The sequence below is a fragment of the Choristoneura fumiferana genome, chromosome Z, assembly GCF_025370935.1.
Source record: "Choristoneura fumiferana chromosome Z, NRCan_CFum_1, whole genome shotgun sequence".
NCBI classification, from domain to species: domain Eukaryota; kingdom Metazoa; phylum Arthropoda; class Insecta; order Lepidoptera; family Tortricidae; genus Choristoneura; species Choristoneura fumiferana.
In genome coordinates this window covers 17189459-17211010 of record NC_133472.1, presented here as the reverse complement: position 1 = coordinate 17211010, position 21552 = coordinate 17189459, and the positions used below count along the sequence as shown (strand labels likewise).

General features: G+C 38.0%; 1 protein-coding gene across 1 annotated transcript; it reads right to left on the bottom strand.

Moving 5' to 3' along the window:
* Window positions 1-570: 570 nt before the first annotated feature.
* LOC141429946 (myotubularin-related protein 9) lies at window positions 571-16006 on the bottom strand. Its single transcript, XM_074090500.1, has 10 exons — window positions 15607-16006; window positions 15120-15373; window positions 12038-12236; window positions 11637-11793; window positions 11302-11415; window positions 10909-11030; window positions 9010-9116; window positions 8017-8237; window positions 6852-7034; window positions 571-6002 (listed from the first exon to the last, which is right to left on the bottom strand). Exons 1-10 carry the CDS (start codon window positions 15751-15753, stop codon window positions 5827-5829), a joined length of 1680 nt encoding a protein of 559 aa, XP_073946601.1. The 5' UTR covers window positions 15754-16006; the 3' UTR covers window positions 571-5826.
* Between the last annotated feature and the right edge of the window lie 5546 nt (window positions 16007-21552).

The following is a 21552-nucleotide window of genomic DNA, read 5'->3' as shown; positions in this document are numbered from 1 at the left end:
ATCTCGTCCGCTTCACATATCTGTACAGCTTTTCCCAAAGTTAGCTCCTCCGTTCTCAATAGGCGATCACGTACGACGTTATTCGTGATACCACAAACAACCCGGTCCCTTATCAAACCGTCCACCAGTTTTTCGAATTCGCACTCTTGACTCAACACTCTCAACGCGGTCACATATTGACTAATTGTTTCACCAGCATTTTGATTTCGCGTGAAAAATTTAAACCTTGCCATTGTAATATTCGATTTTGTTCCGAAATGTGCATCGAACTTTTTCTTTAAGCAAGTTAGATCATCAGATTTCTCATCCTTTTCAAAGGTAAACGTCGAGTATATCTCATACCCTTCTGGTCCTATGAGGTTCACTAGTAAGCTTGCCTGCACGTCCGCTTTCTCCGTATTAACTCCAGACGTATTAACTCAACACGCCTTCAAAATGTTTCAACCATTTTTGCCACGCAGCTGCTCTCGTCTCGGGCTCCATCGATACGTAACTCCGCAGGAGGACGTGCGTGCTCCATATTTTACTAAAACTTTGTGTATTTATCACCACTACACAAATTAATTCAAATAATACTTATTACTATTATCAGGAATGGACTGTGATACGTTAGAAGGAAAATTTATCATTGGAAGGGCTTTACCATGCAAAATATACTTATCGCAGATATCTCTTTCTTCTACCGTTACATTTGTTGTACGACTCGTATATCCGGCCGGGCATAAACTTTAAAGTTAATTATTCCATACTTATAGCTTCATTTTTACGCCTTTATTAAGTACCTAACTGACTATCTATCACATTTTTTTAAATGATTAATACACATACCAGCCCCTGTACTGCAAAATTTACAAGTGCGACAAAGTGTCTGTAGATGACACAACTAAAAAAACACAAATCAGCTAAAAAAACATCTAGGAGCTACTACTTTAGGAGACGCCACAGACAGACACGCAGGTATGCACAGGTTATACTCACATGTATTTCGTCACACTGACACTTTTGTATCGGGTGTTAACCCTTAACCAGGCAACGAGGGTTTTATTATGAATAAAGCTTGAAATAAAAATCTCATCTAATGAGTTCTTATGCGGTACATTACCTGGTTAACTATGCACACTAAAAACTTACAGTTTAAGTTTGAACTTTAAATGCTTCTAAAATGATTTCGTCTTTTAAATTAAAATAATTAAAAAACAAACTTTAGGCACAGTGGTTAATTTATCAGTGCGTTTTCACGTAGGTAATTGTAAATATATACAACCCATTTTCATCACATACTTAAAATAAGTGCGGTGCCGGAAGAAACCACTTGTACAGTTACTATCTTTATTCGGAATCCACTCAAGATCGAATATCTGTCATCTTGTATGACAATTCTATATATATTTTTTGACAAAATGGATCACAGGTTAAAGATACTACCATACTAGATAATTTATATAACCTACTTACAAGACATGAACTAGGTAGAGAGATAAAACTGGTACATGATACACAAAAACGAAACATTTATGACTAAATTATAATAACTTAAAATAAGTAGGTAAGCACAGTCGCCACCAGATATTCCGGTGCAGCCAAGGTGATCAAAAGTATCGGAGCATGAACTCTAATGCCTTGAGAATAGAGTGCATGCTCCGATATTTTAGACTTTCTTGGCCACTATGAAATTTGTGATGGCGACTGTACTGTACAGAGATGTGCCGGTGCCGATAAAATGCATTGAATGTTATGATTATTCGGTTCTACTTTCGAGTTCCCACGAACTGCCGGTGATTCAGCTTGTTACCATAAAAAAACGACAGAGTAGAAACTTGAAACACATTTTCACAAAAAGTTTATGAGGATTATAATTAATTGGCATTTGATGGGCCATCAAATTTGTTTTGCTAGGCTTATTCCCTTGGATTTTTTCGAAAAAAGTCGCCAGTATTTTTATTGCCTATATATTATATATATATATATATATATATATATATATATATATATTGCACAGTAAATAAATTTAATATCGACAGTTGAACCGAGCAAACAACTGAATACGAACACAAACTATTAAAAACGTGTAATAGAACTCGTATGTGATTGATTCTTTTAATGAGTGAAAATTAATGTATTTCTTCTCTTATGACTTGACTGAGCTTGACTGACATGAAAATCTTCAGCACATTAGATAAAATGTTACTCTTGACTGTTGTTTTTTTACAGCTTCTTTGTACAGCCAAGTGCAAAGATATCGACACGGCCAAAGTTACAAAAATATGTATACACGACTCTATGCACTTAACATTAAGGTATACATATTTTTGTAGCTTTGGCTGTGTCGATATCTTTGCACTTGACTGTACTTAACTATAATACCATTATCTGGACTATCACTTTATTATCACTTATATTTTAAAATGTAATATTCCGAGTTAAGAAACATTGGCCTCAAATTGTGATTACTGAAAGCGTAGCCAAGGGCAAGGGAAGCGGTAGCCAAGCCATTACTAATAGCAGTAGTAGACGAGGTTTGGTATACATAGGTTTGGTGTGATGAAGGTTCAACAACAGCTAACATAACTTACTAAAAGCACTCTAAATAAGGCGCGTACAGGTTATGCGCGGCAGCAGCGCGAGCCAATGTTCGAGCGAACATTTGCCGCGCGTGCCAATATTTTATTAACCCCCGACGCAAAAGAGGGGTGTTATAAGTTTGTCCGAATGTGTGTCTGTTTGCGGCACCGTAGCTCTTAAACCCGTGGGACCGATTGGAGGGCGGTTTTTTTTTATTTGAAAGCGCAGGTTTTCTACCGATGGTTCTTAGACATGTTTCATCAAAATCGGTTCAGCCGTTTTTGAGATATTGAACTTTGAAGTGATAAAGTCGAGGGTTTTCCAACTTTTTGTCGGTTTGGTTAGGTTATGTACGCTGCCGCGCGCGTGCGCAGCAGCCGCGTGAGCAAATGTTTGTGCGTTCGCCGCGCACAATCTGTACACGCCTTAAATATCCGCTGATGTTGAACTACTAGCCTAATTTGTTGCACAAATAAAAGTATATCAGCACCAAAGAATCTTAGTCTTAGCCATTCGGATTTACAGTCATTATGATAGGTCCTATTTATAAATAAACAAATAGCGCGCGAGTTGAACGCAGTCGGGGCCTGAGGTGAAGAGCGAGAGCCTCTCCCCCGCTATCCACACGCCTCGCCTCAGTTGTACGACATATCGATCGCGCTAAAACTCATATTGCACCCCGTATTATTATTTGTTTTTAAAGATGAGTGATGACTGATCCGAGTTCGTTTCCGTTTTTTTTTTTTGCCTGCCTACCTTCTGTAGGTCGATAAATGTAACTTTAATAAGGTCGCAACACTATCGTATTCCTGAGTGCATTGAACTCGCGCGCAATCTGTAAAATTATTTATTCATTATATTAGGGCCGTTTACAATAGAAAAGTCCCGGTATGATACACATATTTTTCAATAGTTAAATGTGACTGGCATTTTTGCACCAGTTGGCCGGTAACATTGAAGAATGTTACGTCTAAGCGTAAAATATGTTATATTCTTTTATTTCATTACATTCGCGCGGAGGATCGACTGCCAGTACAGTCAAGGAAACTGAATAACGTACCAGGCTGGAACCTTTTCTTAATCAATTTTGTTTTGATTTCTTTGGCAAATGTACGGGATGTCAACATGACATAAGTAAGACAAAGGTTCCAACCTGTCCCTGTCTATCCGTCTGTGTTCAGTTTTTCTGACTGTACATTAGTCATTGCAGTATGGTTCATGTAAATACTGACTAAGGTGTAGCTTCACTAACATTAGAATTAAGCTTTATGTATAACTAACACTATGATCCCATGTTGGTCGAAGTATAATTATTATTATTATTACTATATATACTTAACGGCGACCACCCCGGCTTCACAATGGTGCTAAAAAGAGATGCAAAAATTATAGAAGGTCTGCAGGTATATAATCGAAGACACTTCACATTTTTCTTCTCTCTTGCTTCAAAGTAAAGCCGGGGCGCGTCGTTATTTTATATGTATCATATAATATATAAAAGAAGTAGCCAATTGAGATGGGTCAATATTGGTTACTCTGAAACTATAAAATTAAGTCCCGTCCTGTACCAAACAAGGTGGTGTAACCTCAACAGAAATATGCGTTGTACGACGGTGTAAGAGAAGAGCGCGTACTGCCATTTGCAAGGACTGTCACGTGTCCATTATATTTATATGTATAACAAGTAAGCAATTCGAGCCGCAACACTTTTACTATCGTGTATATGTATATGTATACGTATAGTCTAATGCAGCGGTAGGCAACCCGCGGGCCGTAGCTGTTTTAAAAATAGAAGTCTTTACCTACCAATATAAATAAATAATTACCCGCGTAAAATATAATATGATAAGAATGCATAATAAAACTAAAAACCTGAAAGCTAACATACAAAAAGTAGCCAATTAAATACAGCCTCAAGCGTTCTCATTTAAAGTTTTACTTAATAAAATTCAAATACAATGATTTAATTTTTTTATTATCACAAAAACTATCAAAATTATGAACATGTTCAGCACGCCTTTATTTCAATTTGCCACTATGTGGCTCTTGCCTGCCTAAAGGTTGCCGACCGCTGGTCTAATGGGTGGAGTACTCCATAGAATAATATGTTGAATTTTCAGCTTCAAATTTCACAATTCCATGTAATGCTTATATTAAAATTGATAACAAAGCAATCATGACCTTTTAAGCCAATACACAAGTTACGACACAAACAAGTTACGTACAATACAAATTACAAATAAATTGATTCATGTGTATAATATGTTTTATAGTTTGATAGGATTTAAATACACAATTAATAATACGGCAAAATATTCTTAAAAATAAAAATGTATCAAAATCTAACAAGAAATACAGTTATACTCTTATTTTATAGTCTTATTTTACTATATTAGGCCACATTCAAAAATCGTATTAGAATGTATTTTAAGCGCTGGTATTCCATTGATTTCTTACTTTTATTAAATTATTAGCGGATTTTTAACCAAAATTCGATTAAAAAATCGCTGCGTGCCTTAGTTAATTATTATATATAACTTCTATTTATACAGTGAGGAGTAAAGAATTTTTTATGAAACATTCAAGAAAAATACTTTTGATTTGCTCACCTACGAATTGAAAAAGTGAAATGCAGAAGTTGCCATAGTCCTTTCATGGATTATCAGCATAAGAGAGCTATATTTGTCATTCCTATTAATCAACATCGACGGTCGACTATTTAAGCTCCGAAGTGCATTAATTACATTTTTGCTCCGAATAGCCTGTAACTGCTCATAAGCTGACTTACTAACTTAATTGCGTAAATCACATTTTCTAGTCGCACAGCGTGACCATTTGAATAATCCAAATTGGAAAATATAGGTGGAATTGTAATATGGAGAGACCACCTCTGGGGACCGATATTTAAAAAGAACATCACTAATACTTTTCGAAAGTGGAAATAAACTGTTTGTTGCTACAAAACTACAGCTAATTAGGGCTGTGATTTTCGACTAATATAATCTTGTTTCATCGTGCTATTTTTACAGATATTATTATTAGAGCCTGTTGCAGCACCACTCATTGATAAATTTTATATGACGCAATATATACGTGATGCCACCTCTGTTTGTTTTGTCCCAATAAACAGAGACGCAATTACATTTATCTGCCACATCAAATTTGTTAATGAGTGGTGAAGCAGGTCCTAAATGTCGGGTCCATGGGGTCCCGTGGCTCGCGCCGCTGTCACCCCCTTCCCTGGGTTACCTGAGGGGGACAGCGCTAGTTGTCAAGCGGTGGCGCGGCGTCGGGCGCGTAGTACTGGCGCGCCAGCTCGAACAGCTGCCGCCGCATGGTCTGCGCCTGCGCACGCAGCTGCTGCTCGCGGTGTCGCAGCGCACGGTATTGCTCTTCGCGGTCTTCCGTCGTCTGCAGGATGGACCAGCGCAGGTATACCTCTGAAATACAGAGGCCATTTTTAAAACTTTCACTTTTAAAAATAAAAAGTATGTCACAAAGACATGTAGCTGCAAACGGAATTCTAATCGTTACTTATAAACAAGCGATACACGAGAGTGGGACAGAATTTTAGCACGCAGGTTCTGTTTAGAGCGCTCGCTCATTATGGATCAGTGAGATTTTGGCGGAGTAAATATTCAGTTCATGTCGTAAGGATTTCTTTTTGAGCAGCCTCGCACACCGACTCTGTGTGTCTCCGCGTTATTTTGCGGCAAAAAGCCAAATAGGGCACCAGCACAAGCACCCTCAGCCACTCTTCAAGTGTTATGTAATGCCGTCTCTGTTTATTCGGACAAAACAAACAGAGACGGCATCACAGATATCAGTCACATTAAATTTATGAATGAGCGGAGAAACAGGCAGTTGGTATAAATAATTAAAAAAAATGTTAGATATGATATCGTACTCCTGAGCTCAACGAATAAATTTAAAACCAACTATACGGGTTGTTTTGTCTATTTTTTACCTGGCATTACTACTAGGTTGGCAGGTATAAGTTGATATAAGATATTTTCACCCATTTGTTTAATAAATAAATCTTATACCAAATCAGCGCTATTCCATTGCAAACACCATGGTACAAGGTTATCGGTAAAAAATTGGATTGAACGATGGCTATAGTTTCTTTTTTTTTAGTTTTGATAGTTGAGCCAGGAATTTCGCGATCTAGGTACTCGCGATATATTTTATAACATGCTCTGCAACACAATGCTTTTTATTTTTTACCCAGATGGGTGTAGGTCGTCCTCTATTAACAGATAGCTCGAGTTAGCAAGTGCCGTACAGACCTTCCCAGATGACGTAGCTCATGGGCGCGACCGAAGGCCATATGACAGTCGGCGTGGGGTCGTACAGCGGGTTGATATAGGTAGCCAGTTCCGTCGGCTGGTTGAGCCACGACCACGCGCTCGTCGTCAGAGTGAACACGCCGCGGCACTCGCGCTCCTGCTCGCTGTCGCACAGGAACGTGCCTGCAACGATGCACCCATAACACAAGGTTATAATAAAAATTAGAAAAAACAAGGAACGTTGTCTAACATCCGGTAACATGGTGTTGCTCTGAAGATGGACTTTGGTTGAGTTTATTCCTGCCATCATTCACTTTATGTAAGAGCGTGACGACGACTGCCTATGGCGGTTGTCACACTGCCGCCGCATCCTGTTCCGGCGTGCGGAGCTTGAAATTCGCGTGCGGCGACGATGGACCACCGTATTGCCCCGCTTCTCCGTCCGGAACTGCGGTGCACGACAAACCGCATTTTATTTGCTTCTTATGTTCATTTCTATGGCGCACAATGTGGCACATCCCACGTCCCGCATCGTAGTCCGGGAGTATGAAACGTCATGCAATTCACACCTCAGCACAGAGAGATGGAGCCAGTGTGTTACACTATGAGGTTTTTGTGTAGGGACAACTACTCGTAAGATTCTACAGTACAAAGTTGAAAACCGCAACACCTGACGCCGCTGCAATGTGCGGAGCAGTGTGAGAACCGCCTATGTTGGAACATGGTAGTTTAAAAAATGACGTGTAAAAGTGCCCATTGCGGTTTATTTACTGAATAAACCATTTGAATTTGAATTTTTGAATTTTGAGCCACTCAAAATCAAATTAGAATCGTAAGGGGTCTTATCTAAAATCAGCGTCGTGTAAGGGCGCGACATTATGCTGATGTGGGACCATTTCGTGGTCATAATGAGTCCTTATCTTGTTTTTTTATTTCTCCATCTTACGTGACGAATAAATGGTTTTCTTTCTTTCCTCAGTTGAGTACAGCCAAATGCAAAGAAATCGACAAGGCCAAAGTTACAAAAATTGTAACGACCTTAATGTTAAATGCATAAAGTCAAGTCTACATATTTTTGTAACTTTATATGTTTAGCTCTATATATCTGTGCAACTATATATCTTTTCACTTGACTGTACCTACCTAACTATAAAAATCTACTCACCAAACTGGCTCGCGTAAGAGTGTTCAAAGAGCGTTATGAGGAAGGACTGCCGGTACTCGAAGCTGCAGGGGTACTGCTCGAGGAACTGGCGGACGCAATCAAGGAACAGCAAGAAGGTAGGAGCGGCGCGGGCGGCGCCCGGCGAGTACGGCCCGCTGCGGTGACGCGCGCCGAACGGGTGCCCGGCTTGCAGCCACTCGCGCTCGATCAGCGCCTGCAGCCTGGAGTACCCACAATAAGCTTAGTTAGTGCCGATTAGTCTAAAAAGCAGCCGGTCTAAGTACCTACTTAGCAAGCAGTTTAAAAAGCAACTGGTCCTAACCTTGTTGTCCTCAAGTTTATAAGATATAATGTTTCTAATGTAATACTAACCATTTTATGGACAATGTCTGAAATAAAATATTTGAATTGAATTGGAATCCTAAAAAAAAAGATTTGGTTAGAGTTGCGTCAAGAAGTGAAGCGCGTCAGCCATGCGGAATAGGAGCTCCACTCGCGGGGCTCCGTCGGCTTTGGGTCATAGAATTAAAAAAAAAAAGAACTTTAAAGTTGAATATTTTGCAAAACAATTACTGAATCGAAAAATCGTTTTAGCAACCCCCTAATGGTTATAAAAGACCTATCCAACGATACCCCACACTACAAGGTTGGATGAGAAAAAAAAAACACCCCCAGTTTACGTCTATGGGAGGAAGGTACTCTAAAAAAAATTGATTTTGTTTTTTTTATTGTACCATTTTGTCGGCATAGTTTACACATATATTCGTGCAAAATTACAGCTTTCTAGCAATGATATTTCCAGAGCAAAGCTGCAGACGGACAGACAGACAGACATGGCGAAACTATAAGGGTGCCGTTTTTGCCATTTTGGCTACGGTATAGCGCTGTACCTATACAGGTAGTACAACTACTTTTAATTAATGAGTTTTTGAATTACCACTCTATTTAGATATCTCGATGGGTATACACATAGCGCTTCTATACTTGTCTTACCCCCTGATGGTCCTGCAGTCGGGATTGAGTATAATCTGCACCAGCGAGCAGAGCAGTAGCGTTGCGTCTTCGCCGCGAGTGCCGTGCACTAGCACCGGCTCAGCCTTCTACAAATACAACCAAAGATTCCTAAGAAATATATAATTTGACAGTCCTTTTGATTATAAAAAATATGCGACGCGATTTTTTTTCTTTTTGTCAATCATTAAAATCGGTCCATTCGCTTAGGAGCCACTGTGCCACGGACAGACACAGATAGTAGATACACAGACACACTTAAACTTATAACACTCGTGTTTTTGCGTCCGGGTTAATGGTAGAGATAATACCTGTAATACCCGTGAATGTTTCGCGTGACGTCAGACCTTGGCACATTCTTACTCACGTAACCGAAGAACGTCACCGAAGACTCCTAAAATTTGAACGTGCTTTGTCTCCATATTTTTTTGTTTATAAGTTTTTATTGTTTATGTTTATTTTTGGGTAAATCTAATTGATAGAGTTTTTATTAATGTACCTATTCGCGTCGGTATGCCGGGCTGTAAGTCACACCGGAGAAGTATGGCATTACGCTACCGCCTACATCTTTTTTTATCGACTATCGGAATATACAAGCATTTCTGTGGAAAAAATCGTTCGACACTCGTTATTTATCCGACACGTTCGATTAACGCCCACGCGATTGAGCCGCCTGTACCAGCGCTATGACCATAATTTTCTTTTTTGTCATTCCGTAATTAGACCCCTGAAGAACCGCCATACTGGTACAAATGACCTAATATTTTATGTCACCATCTTCCGGTCTATAATCTACGAATGCCATCGAGCTCTGACGTTGGTAAGTGAGACAAACACCATAACACTACAATGGATAAAAGGACACAGTGGATAGCGAGGTAACGACGCGGCCAACCGATTGGCTAGAGGGGGGTCGGAAATGAAGGTCTTCGGATCCGAACCCATCCTACCTCTGCCCTTTGGATGGCTGCGTGGTAAACTGCGACACAATACCAAAGTAATGCACCAACAATATTGGAAAAAACCTAGATACATGCAGGCAAACGAGAGCAGCCCTCCCGACGATCACCCCGGATTGTCCCGCAAGATTCGCGGGCTTAGGAGGGATCAACTCCGACTGCTGGTCGGAGCTCTTACTGTACATGCCTTGCTAAACAAGCACTTACATAATCTATAATAGATGTTACAGACAGCCCCCCTGTGCAGAGCATGCATGGAGGCAGAAGAGACAGCCACTCACATCCTTCTGGAATGCTCTGGTGTGGCGAACTACAGGGCACTACACGTCGGATCACCGGGGTCACTCCTTCCTAGGGCTTCCTCCAGGAGCTAGGCTGGCATGAATAGTGCCTTCAGCCTAATCACACAAAATAGGCGCACTTAGACGACGAGTTGGGGAAAACAGCCCGCTAATACCTATACCCATGATACTAGTCGAATTATATTGACGTTGATTTAAATCCACAGAGCTGTAAGAGGCCAGGAATATAAAAATGCTATCGTGTGTACGGGTGGCGGTGAGTGGATTGCAACCCAAAATCGATATCGCCATTTATTCGCTTTTCCTGCCTTTAACGCGTATAGATTTTTTATAGGTTTACTAAATTGTGGTACTCACTAGTAATTTTTAACCTGTTTAAACACAATCTCAGCAATAACCCATTATTTGCTGAGACGGGAAGGAAAATTCTTTCTTTCGTTTTTTCTTAAACCATAATCAGTCTACGGATAAAGGATTATATTGCCAGTGCTTGAAGAGACGTAGAAGCATAGTAGCATTAATAATGTTTTATGTCGGGTAGATTGCACGCGGCCGTCCCGACCGATTGCAAGATCGATGGCGAGTTTTAATACTAAACAGCATAGTCGTGTCGTGCTGACCTGGTGTATATGCTGCGCTACGATGCAGGCAGTGTGAAGCGAGTTCCGGACGCTCTCGGGCCAGCCGCACGATTCTAGCCGCGATATCCACTTGTCACTAGATATTTCCCTGTCGTTGCACGCTGGAACAGCAAACCACAAAAATATAGATAAAATATTACAAATGGAACAACAAATCTGTCACATGAGATCATTAGGAATCAGGGTTTTTTGACATGATTTTCACTCATATTTAAGGAGGATAAAATGTAGGAAACCATCTTATTATTAAAACCAAGGTAACTAAAAATGCGTGTTTACTTTTTTATGTCAAAGAGTATAAGCATGTAACAAAAAAAAAATGTGAAGAATATGCCAAATTGCCTTTCTATCTACAATATTTCTCATACATACCTTCCATAAGTTTGGAATAACTTTCCAATAGTTGTTGCTGATTATCAACATCATCCATTGACCTATTGTAGATCTTCCACTGAGAGTAGTTTGCGTTGGTTTCCGTACCACCACCTAATAAGACAATCCAGATTAAATACATACAAAATCGCCTTTTTTCTACAAATTTGATAAATTTTAATAAGTACCTACAAAAAGAGAGCCACAAAAATATCAAACAATTGTGTATTACAAGTTAATTCAGCTGATTCAGTGAACAAAGCAAAATGTGTTAAGTAAAATTAAACTTGACTAAAAAAATAGGAGCTTAGCTTATTAAAGCATTCCTGTATTGCCTTTATTTTGTTGCTGTGAAATTGCATTAGTGCTTCTGAGATCATAGATAATGCCCTTCATGCCTGGGCCCACAACTGAATTCAGTATGGTTTCATCAGGCCTGCAGCGACGATGTTTTGGTCCATACAGGGGCTGCCCAGCACGCATCAGCACTGCCTAAAAAAATACTTGATAAATTTTCAAAGGACTCGGCAATATGGATTTAACCAAACTTGTTCTACAAACCTTGAATGCACAGAAAAATGGGGATTTTTGAGTTAGGCATAATTTAATGGGCAATATGACTTGCAACTCAATTTTTACATTACTGAACTTTTGTATATTATAATGATGTATATAGATACATCATTATAGGACGAAGAGTCTTCAAAACTTTAAATTACATTAGTGTTCAACTTACTCCATTGTTATGCCTATAGGAGAGGACGGGGAAACGGCCTCCTTGTCTAAAAGTAGCAGCAAGGGCTAGAACATCATCATCTACACCCTTAGGAACCACCACAGCCTTTGGGTAAGCTGGGCACACTGTATAGTTGTGGTTCACTCGTGATATTCTCCACTCTTCTGTTGCCAGCACTTTTGTGAATTCACTTTCTATACTGAAAATATTTGAAGAAAGAAGAGTCTAAGTGGCTACACAATACTACACCACTGTTAACATCATGTAAAACAAATCAGAACTATAATATGACATCATGTAAACTGATAGAAAAAATATCTCTTCTGACGTGACCGATTTCTATGAAGAAAATTTATTTATCTTTATCCCAAGGGACTTAATCCTTAACACAATTTTCCAAAATAAAAAATATACAGTATGTTAATCCAGGTTGTACACTATCAGTGTAATTAATTTCATTGAAATACTTTGAGTTACTTTCGCATGGTGGAGATAAACATCCCAAGTTATCATCATCATCATCATCATCATATTAGCCAAAGGGGTGTACTGCCGTTTCGGCAAAATATTTTTCGCCAATTTTCACTTCCCAAAAAACTTATCGCAGTAGTTTCATTTCCCAAACAAATCATATTCATTTGCGCATTATATTCATTTGGTCAAATTATCATTTGGCATAATTTTACATTGTCAAGTTTTATTACAACAAACTATTACTAAGCAAACGTTTTCTTTCGGCTAATATTATATGGGAACTATATTTTCTGACTCTTAAATTTTAAGTTTCCGCAGGACTGAATAACTGTTATGATCTATTTGATATATTCTTAATTTGTCGATGAGAGACACATTGTAGCTTTCTATTATTGAATTAATTTTGAAAATCTGGCCCGAAATTGAATTCACTTATATATTGTAAAATTTCGTATCGGTGCTATCATCCTTGAGGAATTCCGTCATCAGCAGACGACCCTGAATGCAGCCTTAGGTGGTGTATTCATATAAATGCATTGTTATTGAAATTTAACAATCATGTAGTCTTTTGTGTGTGCCATCAACTTTTGAGGCGTTCCCTTCTACGGAGACGATCCCGGCCAGGATGAGCAGGATGTCACTGCTAAGTTTTTGTATTGTAACCAGATTTACATCAATTTGCCAAATCTCCAGCCCCTAGTTTTATTAGTTTAGCTTGTGCGTTTTCTGATTCAGTTGGTATAAAAAATCCTCTTTATTCGTTATATCCCGTGGGAATTTCGAAAAATCCTGAAAATTGTTTTTAGCTTAGTATTACCTACTTGCATGCCAAATGCGCAGTTTCTAATAATTATATTTACAGAAATAGGGCCACTTTTAAGCGAAAATACAAATCCCATTTATTCCCTATCCTGTGGGAATTTTGACAAAACCTGAAATATTTTTTAGCTGTTAGTATTACCAACTTGCATGCCAAATGTAGTCTCTAATATATATGGTGACGGAAAGAGGGTCATTTATTAGAAGTGAAAATAAAAATCACATTTATTCACTATCCCGTGGGAATTTCAAAAAACCCTGAAAACTGTTTTTAGCTGTTAGTATTACCTATTTGCATGCCAAATGTGCAGTTTCTAATAATTATATTTACAGAAATAGGGCCATTTTGAAGTGAAAATATAAATCCCATTTATATCCTATCCCGTGCGAATTTCTAAAAATCCTTTCTTAGTGGGCGTCTACATCTACTAAGAAATATATATTCCAAATTTCAAGTTTCTAGGCTCAGCGGTTTGGGCTGTGCGTTGATCTATAAGTCAGTCAGTCAGTCAGTTTCTTCTTTTATATATATAGATTTCTGTTATGTTTAAATTTTCTGATCTACTTTTGATGCACCACCTGTTGTAAACTAGTCCTTCCTTCTTTCTGTAAAAAGGTTGCCTGGAAGAGATCGCTCTTAAGCGATAAGGCCGCCTATTGTTCACCTTGTAATTATTGTTTCTGTGTATCTGTTTTCTGTATCGCTTACTATGTCTGGTGTACAATAAAAAGTCTGTATTGTATCATCCAATTTCAATTCAATTATTTGATGATCAATATTATTTTCCAGTGATTATAATTGATTTTTAGGAAGCCATTTCTATATTGTTTGGTGATTCAGTTTTAGTGACACATCTATTATTTTGAAGCCCAATATAATAATTTGATCAATATTATGTATTTCCGAGTAATTTTTAAATAATATTTAGGTTGTTTAAATAATAATATTGTTTAGTATTATTTGGTGATTCAATTTAGGTGACAGATCTACTATTTAGGAAACAAAATTTATTTATTAGGTTGCCGAAAACGCATTTATTAGGTGATCAATAAAATCATACCCATATTATATTCCGAAAAAATGTTTGTTCAAAATTACACTTCACACACAAACCAACTACAAAAACCAACTGCTACCATAAAAGTAGGTTAGGTTAGGTTAAAACTGCATCCCCCACAGAAAGAGTACTTTATGCCAAACAATACATTTGACTAAATAATACTTAGTAATATGAAGCATGACTAACCCTTTCCGGCCGGCTCGATACAATTGTGTAACTATCCAGAGCGCATGTGAATCAACTTTTCACAAACCACAATTAATTGACATTTGAGAAGAAAATTCGAAAAAACCAATTCTCGGCCGGAAAGGGTTATGTTATTATTTTAGAAACAACAATTTGAGAAAAAACACTTTTCCAACCTTAAATTTGCTATTTATGAGGAGGAGACCATTTTTTGCCAAATGATAATTTGAGTAAAATATTTTGGGATGTGAGACTGGGAAAAGTTTTTCACTCATACATTAGTAATCCAGCCACAGGACATCCACTGTAGGACATGGGCCTCCCCCTCTTACATTTGTTAAATTCAGAATTGTTGTTACCTTTTAGCATTTTACATAAATAATGTGACAATGATGGAGAAAATGGGACCGTCATTAAATTTCTACTCTTCTGTCATTTTGGTAAATAAAAAAATTTGAAGTCAAAAGCTGATACTGAATATTGACTGCAAATGGTTTGACTTATTGAACACCAAACAATAAAGCTACTTGTGGCATAATTACCTATATAATGTGTATCCATTTTCCATGATTGGATGCATGTGCCTATAAAAAAATGGATAGAAAAGGCTAGGGTCCTGTAATCCTGATAAATTTTCCAAGGTTTGAGCAAGCATATTGAGTTCTATGCTAGAGCTGATGTCCAGCTGGAATATTCGCAGGTCCTTGCACTTTAGAAATAATACACCACCCTGGCTCACACCATTAATGGGCTTATTTTCTTTCTTTTCTATGCTATCTATGTTTCTGTGTAGGAGCTAGAAAGTAAGTACAAAATTTACATTTTTAAAATGCTTACATATGGTAAAACAAAGTTGTATATAATTATATTCAATTAAGGAACATTATGAGGACATGTGAAACCACTTGTTACTTTGCTAAAATAATTTTAAGGAGTTAAATAAAGTAAAAGTCATGGTTTACGGAAATACCACAAGTACGAAACTATATCACAGAAAATAAATAATTTATGATTGAAATTATAACTTACCCATAGCTCGCGTACGCCTTCTTTTCTTGAGCTCAAAATTAGATGATGTCCAGTAATACACACAGTTCCATCTACATTTTCGTGGTGAGGATATTTTAGAATAACTCCATCTAATTTATTTATTAAGATAAGCTCTATAAATTCCATAATTGGTACTATTTGGTTATTTTTGGTCTTACTGCAGCCGCTATTACGCCCGGTCCCGAGTTAATTTAATAAAGATGGTGACCGTATATAATATAAACATTAAAAGATTAGCATTTTATTGCCTTCAACTACCAGTAAAAAAAATATATCGATTCCATTCCATCAAAATCGAAAAGTTCGTGGATTGGATAACTATTTGTAAGATTCGATTATAACATTTATTAAACTTCAAAAATTTAATTTGACGTGTCGATGTAAGTGTTGCCAGTGGTGAATACCAAGATTTTTCTAAGTTCCTTTAACAAAAGGAAAGGGCCTTACAGCCAGACAACTTTAACTTTAGGTACAGTACTTTATAAAACTTAATTATCTAAAACTTATACGAAGAAACATGTTAGCCGATTTTCTTTGAGACCCTGTAAAATTATTTAGTTCCCGAGGGCGAGACGAATTCTTTGCCGACAAAGTAGTAAGTAGTAGTAATCAACAGTGAGAATTTGAACTAATCAGCCTACTGTTGCACCGCGTAATGGTTAGCTTAGCAGTATAGATTTTTACCCAACCAACGTTAAACCTAGTTTATTCAGATACGTTACATAAGTATAGGTAATTTATAAGTGTTCCTTAAACCTCTTCCTAAAGATTACATGTTGTTAAAATAGCATAATATGTTATGTAAGCTAATTAATATAATTAATTTAATAATTACCACGCCCCAACAGGGCATCATTTTTATAATTTTTGTAAAAGGTGTTGCAATAAACATTATTATTATTCCCTCAATGGCGGCCTTAAGGCTTGGGGTGTTGCAATAAATAAATACTGAATACCCAAATGACTATAATCTTAGACTTATAATTTGCTTATAATCAATGTTTCTTATGACGGAGATTGGGGTTGGCAAAAAATGCAGGTCATAACCTGTTTTTAACCCGATTGCTCGAAGGAAGATTATGCTTTTTTGAGCGTAATATGTACCTACGTATGAATGTTATGTATGTATTATGTCTATTTCTTAGGTCTCTCTGCAGCCTAAACGGCTGAACGGATTCTATCGTATGAGGTAGGTATAATTAGATACTTCTTAACTGTTGGATTACCTTTATCTTTTTAAGATCTATGAAGAAACTGACTGACTGACTGACTTATAGATCAACGCACAGCCCAAATCGCTGGGGCTAGAAACTTGAACTTTGGAACATACGTTCCATAATAGATGTAGACGGGCATTAAGAAAGGATTTTTCGAAATTCCAGCGGGATAGGGGATAAATGGGATTTATATTTTCACTTAAAAATGGCCGTATTTCCGTAACTATAATTATTAGAAGAAACTTCAAATTTGGCATGCAAGTAGTGTCGTGATGGCCCATTTCATTTCGAGCTGATGAGGATATTTACCATAGGCCTCACGATTGTGTGACAACAGATAGTGACATACCTGTTATCTTTTCAGTGTAGTGTAGTCTCTAGGTCTACTTCCTTCCGTCCTTCCTCAGTCCTTAGCGCTTCCTCTTTCTGCTTCGCTGTTTTATAATTTCCTCAAGCTGTGTTCTTACTGTTCATCTCCCTCCTGTTAAAGTAAAACAAACCCGATGACACTGAGGAGTCTCAGTGTCTCGAGTACACTAAATCCACACTGTATAAGTAGGGTAATAAACTTATTCTCAATAGCTCTGTATGGGATAAGTAGGGAACTAGCCATAGATTCAATGACACATTAGAGGTAGGGGATCACCCTTAGGCACAACATAATAGCTCTTTACAATACCTATACATAGGGGAACCCTTAAATTCATTAGCTCTGCATAGGATTTGTAGATGGCTACCCTTATGATCCTTGGCCCGTCCATAGTATAAGTAGGGGATCACCCTTGGACACAACATATTAGCTCATTACAGTATAAGTAGGGGAATACCCTTAAATTCATTAGCCCTGCATAGGATTGGTAGGTGGCTACCCTTGGATCATAGGCCCGTCCATAGTATTAAGTAGGGGATCACCCTTGGACACAACATATTAGCTCACTACAGTATAATTAGGGGGCTCTACCCTTTACCAGAGGACTACCGTCTCACCACATTTGATGTAATGCAACTCGCACATCTTGCGAGGTAAAACTACTCACTATATTCTCATTCATCACCGCGTACACGTAAAGCGGTCCAACATTAACTGGTCGTTTTTGTCCACCCCCTGAGAGCCAATAATGATGCAGCTACGGGGTAGCTGATCTGACTACCCCGAAGGCGCCATAGTTAAACGGTACGACCAGGCCCTACTCGGGAATTATCCCTTACAGTCGCGACTGTTTCCTGGACTCTCTAAGCGTCCAGGCCATTTGGATCCCAGGCGTTACCGCCCAGGCCTCGGTTCTTCATGCGGCCTTACGACGCGACATGCTAACCTACCCAGATAACATTAATACTTACATCGTCTGAGACAGTCTCCTCTGATATCGTACATGGCAATCAAGTAACATACATACGTACACATATTACGAACTAAACAGCAGTTATTACATCATGTGGAAATACTTAGCTTATATATTCTTGGAGCACCCGACACGCACACAATTCAGACATTAGAAACCTTTGCAATTCGCGCCAATACTATATTAAAAGGACAAATGTCATGCTCACCATCGACAGTCACAGCTGGTGTTGCCAGCTATAAATATATTTCGAAACGTTTCATTTCGCGTTCGTCGCGACAAGTAGGTAATACTAACAGCTAAAAACAGTTTTTAGTATTTTCCGAAATTTTTACGGGATAGTGAATAAATGGGATTTGTATTTTACCTTCCATTTAAGGACCCTATTTCCGTAACTATAATTATTAGAGACTTCAAATTACGTGTGCAAGTAGGTAATACTAACAGCTAAAAACTATATTCAGGATTTATCAAAATTCTCACGGGATAGGGAATAAATGAGATTTATATTAGCGCTTCAAAGTGGCTCTAACTCCGTATTATAAATATTAGAAACTTCAAATTTGGCATGCAGGTAGATAATATTAACAGGTAAAAACTGTATCAAAGATTCTTCGAAAATAACGCGGAGTAAAACGAATAAAGTGGATTTTAAATACCAACTGAATCAGAAAAGGCACAAGCTAAAGTAATAAAACTAGGGACGGAGATTTGGCAAACTGATGTAAATCTAGTAACTTTACATGTAAGTTCAATTTTACATGTACGTTCAACCAACTGACACAATGAGGGCTATCGCGTATGAATTCGCCGCTAGAGGCGCTAGTGTAGCGTGAGGTCTCCGAAATGTCAAATCTCATAGTTTTTGGGTGAGCTACGCGGGTTTATTTATAATTAGAATAATTTTGTGAATATTTTGCAATATCTGAAATTAATTATGGCAAATATGCGTTCCGGGGCAATGAATGTCTGTGTATTGAGACAGTTTTGTCTTTCGGAAACCTTTGTCCTCCCTTTTTTCCGAACAAAACGGGGACTATGCAACACTGTGGCATGATCGATATTTTTATGGTACTTACGGTTTTAATATGTATTAAATATGATTTTCATCTAAACTTTATTTTCACGCCCGTAATAACAGACTTTGAAAGCCATTCTTAAAAACCTCACGCAACAGTGCGCCATCTAGTGAGACAAAAAACGATAGCCCTCATTACTTTGCTCACCTGCGACCTTCATGATAGCTACTTTTATACATGAAATGTGTGTTCATGCAGTTCCTCCACCTCTACACTGTAATAACACATACAAATCACACAAATCCATCTATCACCACCACCACATCATACTGACGCGTTTCTAACAGTGCAACACAACCGTTCAGCATGCTACCTACGGTATGGAATTTGGCTTAGATGGACCTAAAGTAATACAGAGGTGCACTAGGGAAAGATTATTAGAAAAACCCATGGAATAGGAAAATATCTCAACATTGTTTGTTTCTTTGTTTGTTGGGTGTTATCTCTGAAACTACTGAGCTGATTTGAATAATTCTTACTCTACTTACCAATAAAAGATATACTAGCGACATCTATGCTGTAGCCCTCATCGAGAAACTTCCAACACTCCATTGGAACTAACCGCTCACCCGGCAATCAAATTAAGATTGGTTTTTGGAATCTTTTTGTATTTTTATTTCAATTCTAATTTTTTTTTACTTTTACCCATATCGAAATTACAAACTGAAATATCGATGCACAGAAAAACCAGAAAAATAAGACCAGCGCTGGGAATCGAACCCAGGTCCTTACGTTCTTATGCCGAGCGACAGAAAGAAGTGATGAAAACAATTGCGATTCCAAGTGTCCTCACTTTGAGAATTTGAGAATGACTGATCTATAAGTTAAGCCGTGGACGTGGGTGAACGTTAGGTTTCTGTTATTCTTTGTTTTGCCTACGGAGCCTTAAAAAGCTTATACCTATAGGTAGGTATGTAAATACCGGGCTTCATTTGCATGAGGACCTAAGCTATTAGGTATTTGCTTTATGCAGGTACCTACTTATGTAACTCATAAAAGTCATAAGAAAAGCATCCCCCTATTACGACCACAACCGGGTTACTTTACTTTTGTCTGAAGCTGACTTATACATTATCTTGATTCAATATGCAGAAATTATTTTACATTGTATGAAGAGTTATAAGTATGATCATGCTGATAACATTGTCACTCGTAGCATTTGCTATGCATCTCTTGCTCTATCTTTAAACACGCGTGAGAGATTATCTTCACAGCTGCATCTATTGCATGCATTGCATTGCATAGGTCATGTTGCCGTGTCATCAAAAGAGGTAACATTAAATCTTTATATACGATTCATATTTTACCCGCCTAACTCCATCCTACAACTTTTGTCGGCGAGTTACGATTTGACACCGCGATGCTTATATTATAGCGGCCCAGGAATGGGATACCTTTGGACTCTTTGGTAGGTATACAGTCGAGTTCATAAACTTGTGAGCAAAAATTTGATCAAAAATATCTGAATACGACTCTATGGTAACGGCGTAGAAGCATGTTCAGATATTTTAAATCAAATTTTTGCTCACAAGTTTATTTATTTATTTATTATTCAATTTGTTTACACGGTATTACAGCGAACCAACTGTGAACTTTATGAACTCGGCTGTAATAATATTGTGAAATCTAAGGTACAAAGGATTGAAGAAGCTTTGCACCAACCCGTACGCGACTAAAGGAGTTTGTTTAACGAATAATAGGAGGAATAAAAATGCTACGCGAGCTTAAAAATAATTGCTAAAACCACATTGGCACTTAATTTTTCCAGCTCAGTCTGTAACGAAGATAACAATAGATAATAGTAATAGTACTTACAAGTACAAAGTTACAGAGTATGGTGGTTCAAAAGCATTAACTACATTTAATTGGTGAGTAGGTACAGTACTATTAAGTAAAATATATGAAAAACTGAAAAAATATATGTATGTGCTAACTGACAGCGAGCTAGGCTACTCCGATTGTGGAAGGAACACGACATCATTTACTATTTACTAGTTGTTACCCACGACTCCGTCCGCAGTTATCGCTATCCCACGAGAACTGTACAATATTTCGGGATAAAAACTATTCTATATCCTTCCTCGGGACTCAAACTATCTGTATAAAAATGAATACATTTTTTTCTGCTTCGGACGGGAAGAGGCCCGACGGTTGTTGGTGCCGTGGTGTCTGGGGCTACCGTTGGCGTTGGATGTTACATGCGTGGATACGTTAGCCCCGTCCCACGTCCAAAGGTCTGCGCGGAAGCCAGGGACAGCTGCAGACGATGCCCAAACCGTCAAGTGC

Bases quoted from the DNA above. Each gene is read 5' to 3' on its own strand.
- LOC141429946 (XM_074090500.1), bottom strand. From the start codon at position 15,753: ATGGAATTTATAGAGCTTATCTTAATAAATAAATTAGATGGAGTTATT. The intron at 15,374-15,606 runs GTAAGTTATAAT...CTTACTTTCTAG, and splicing joins AAGGCGTACGCGAGCTATGG to CTCCTACACAGAAACATAGA. The intron at 6,003-6,851 runs GTCTGTACGGCA...TCTGTATTTCAG, and splicing joins GAGCTACGTCATCTGGGAAG to AGGTATACCTGCGCTGGTCC.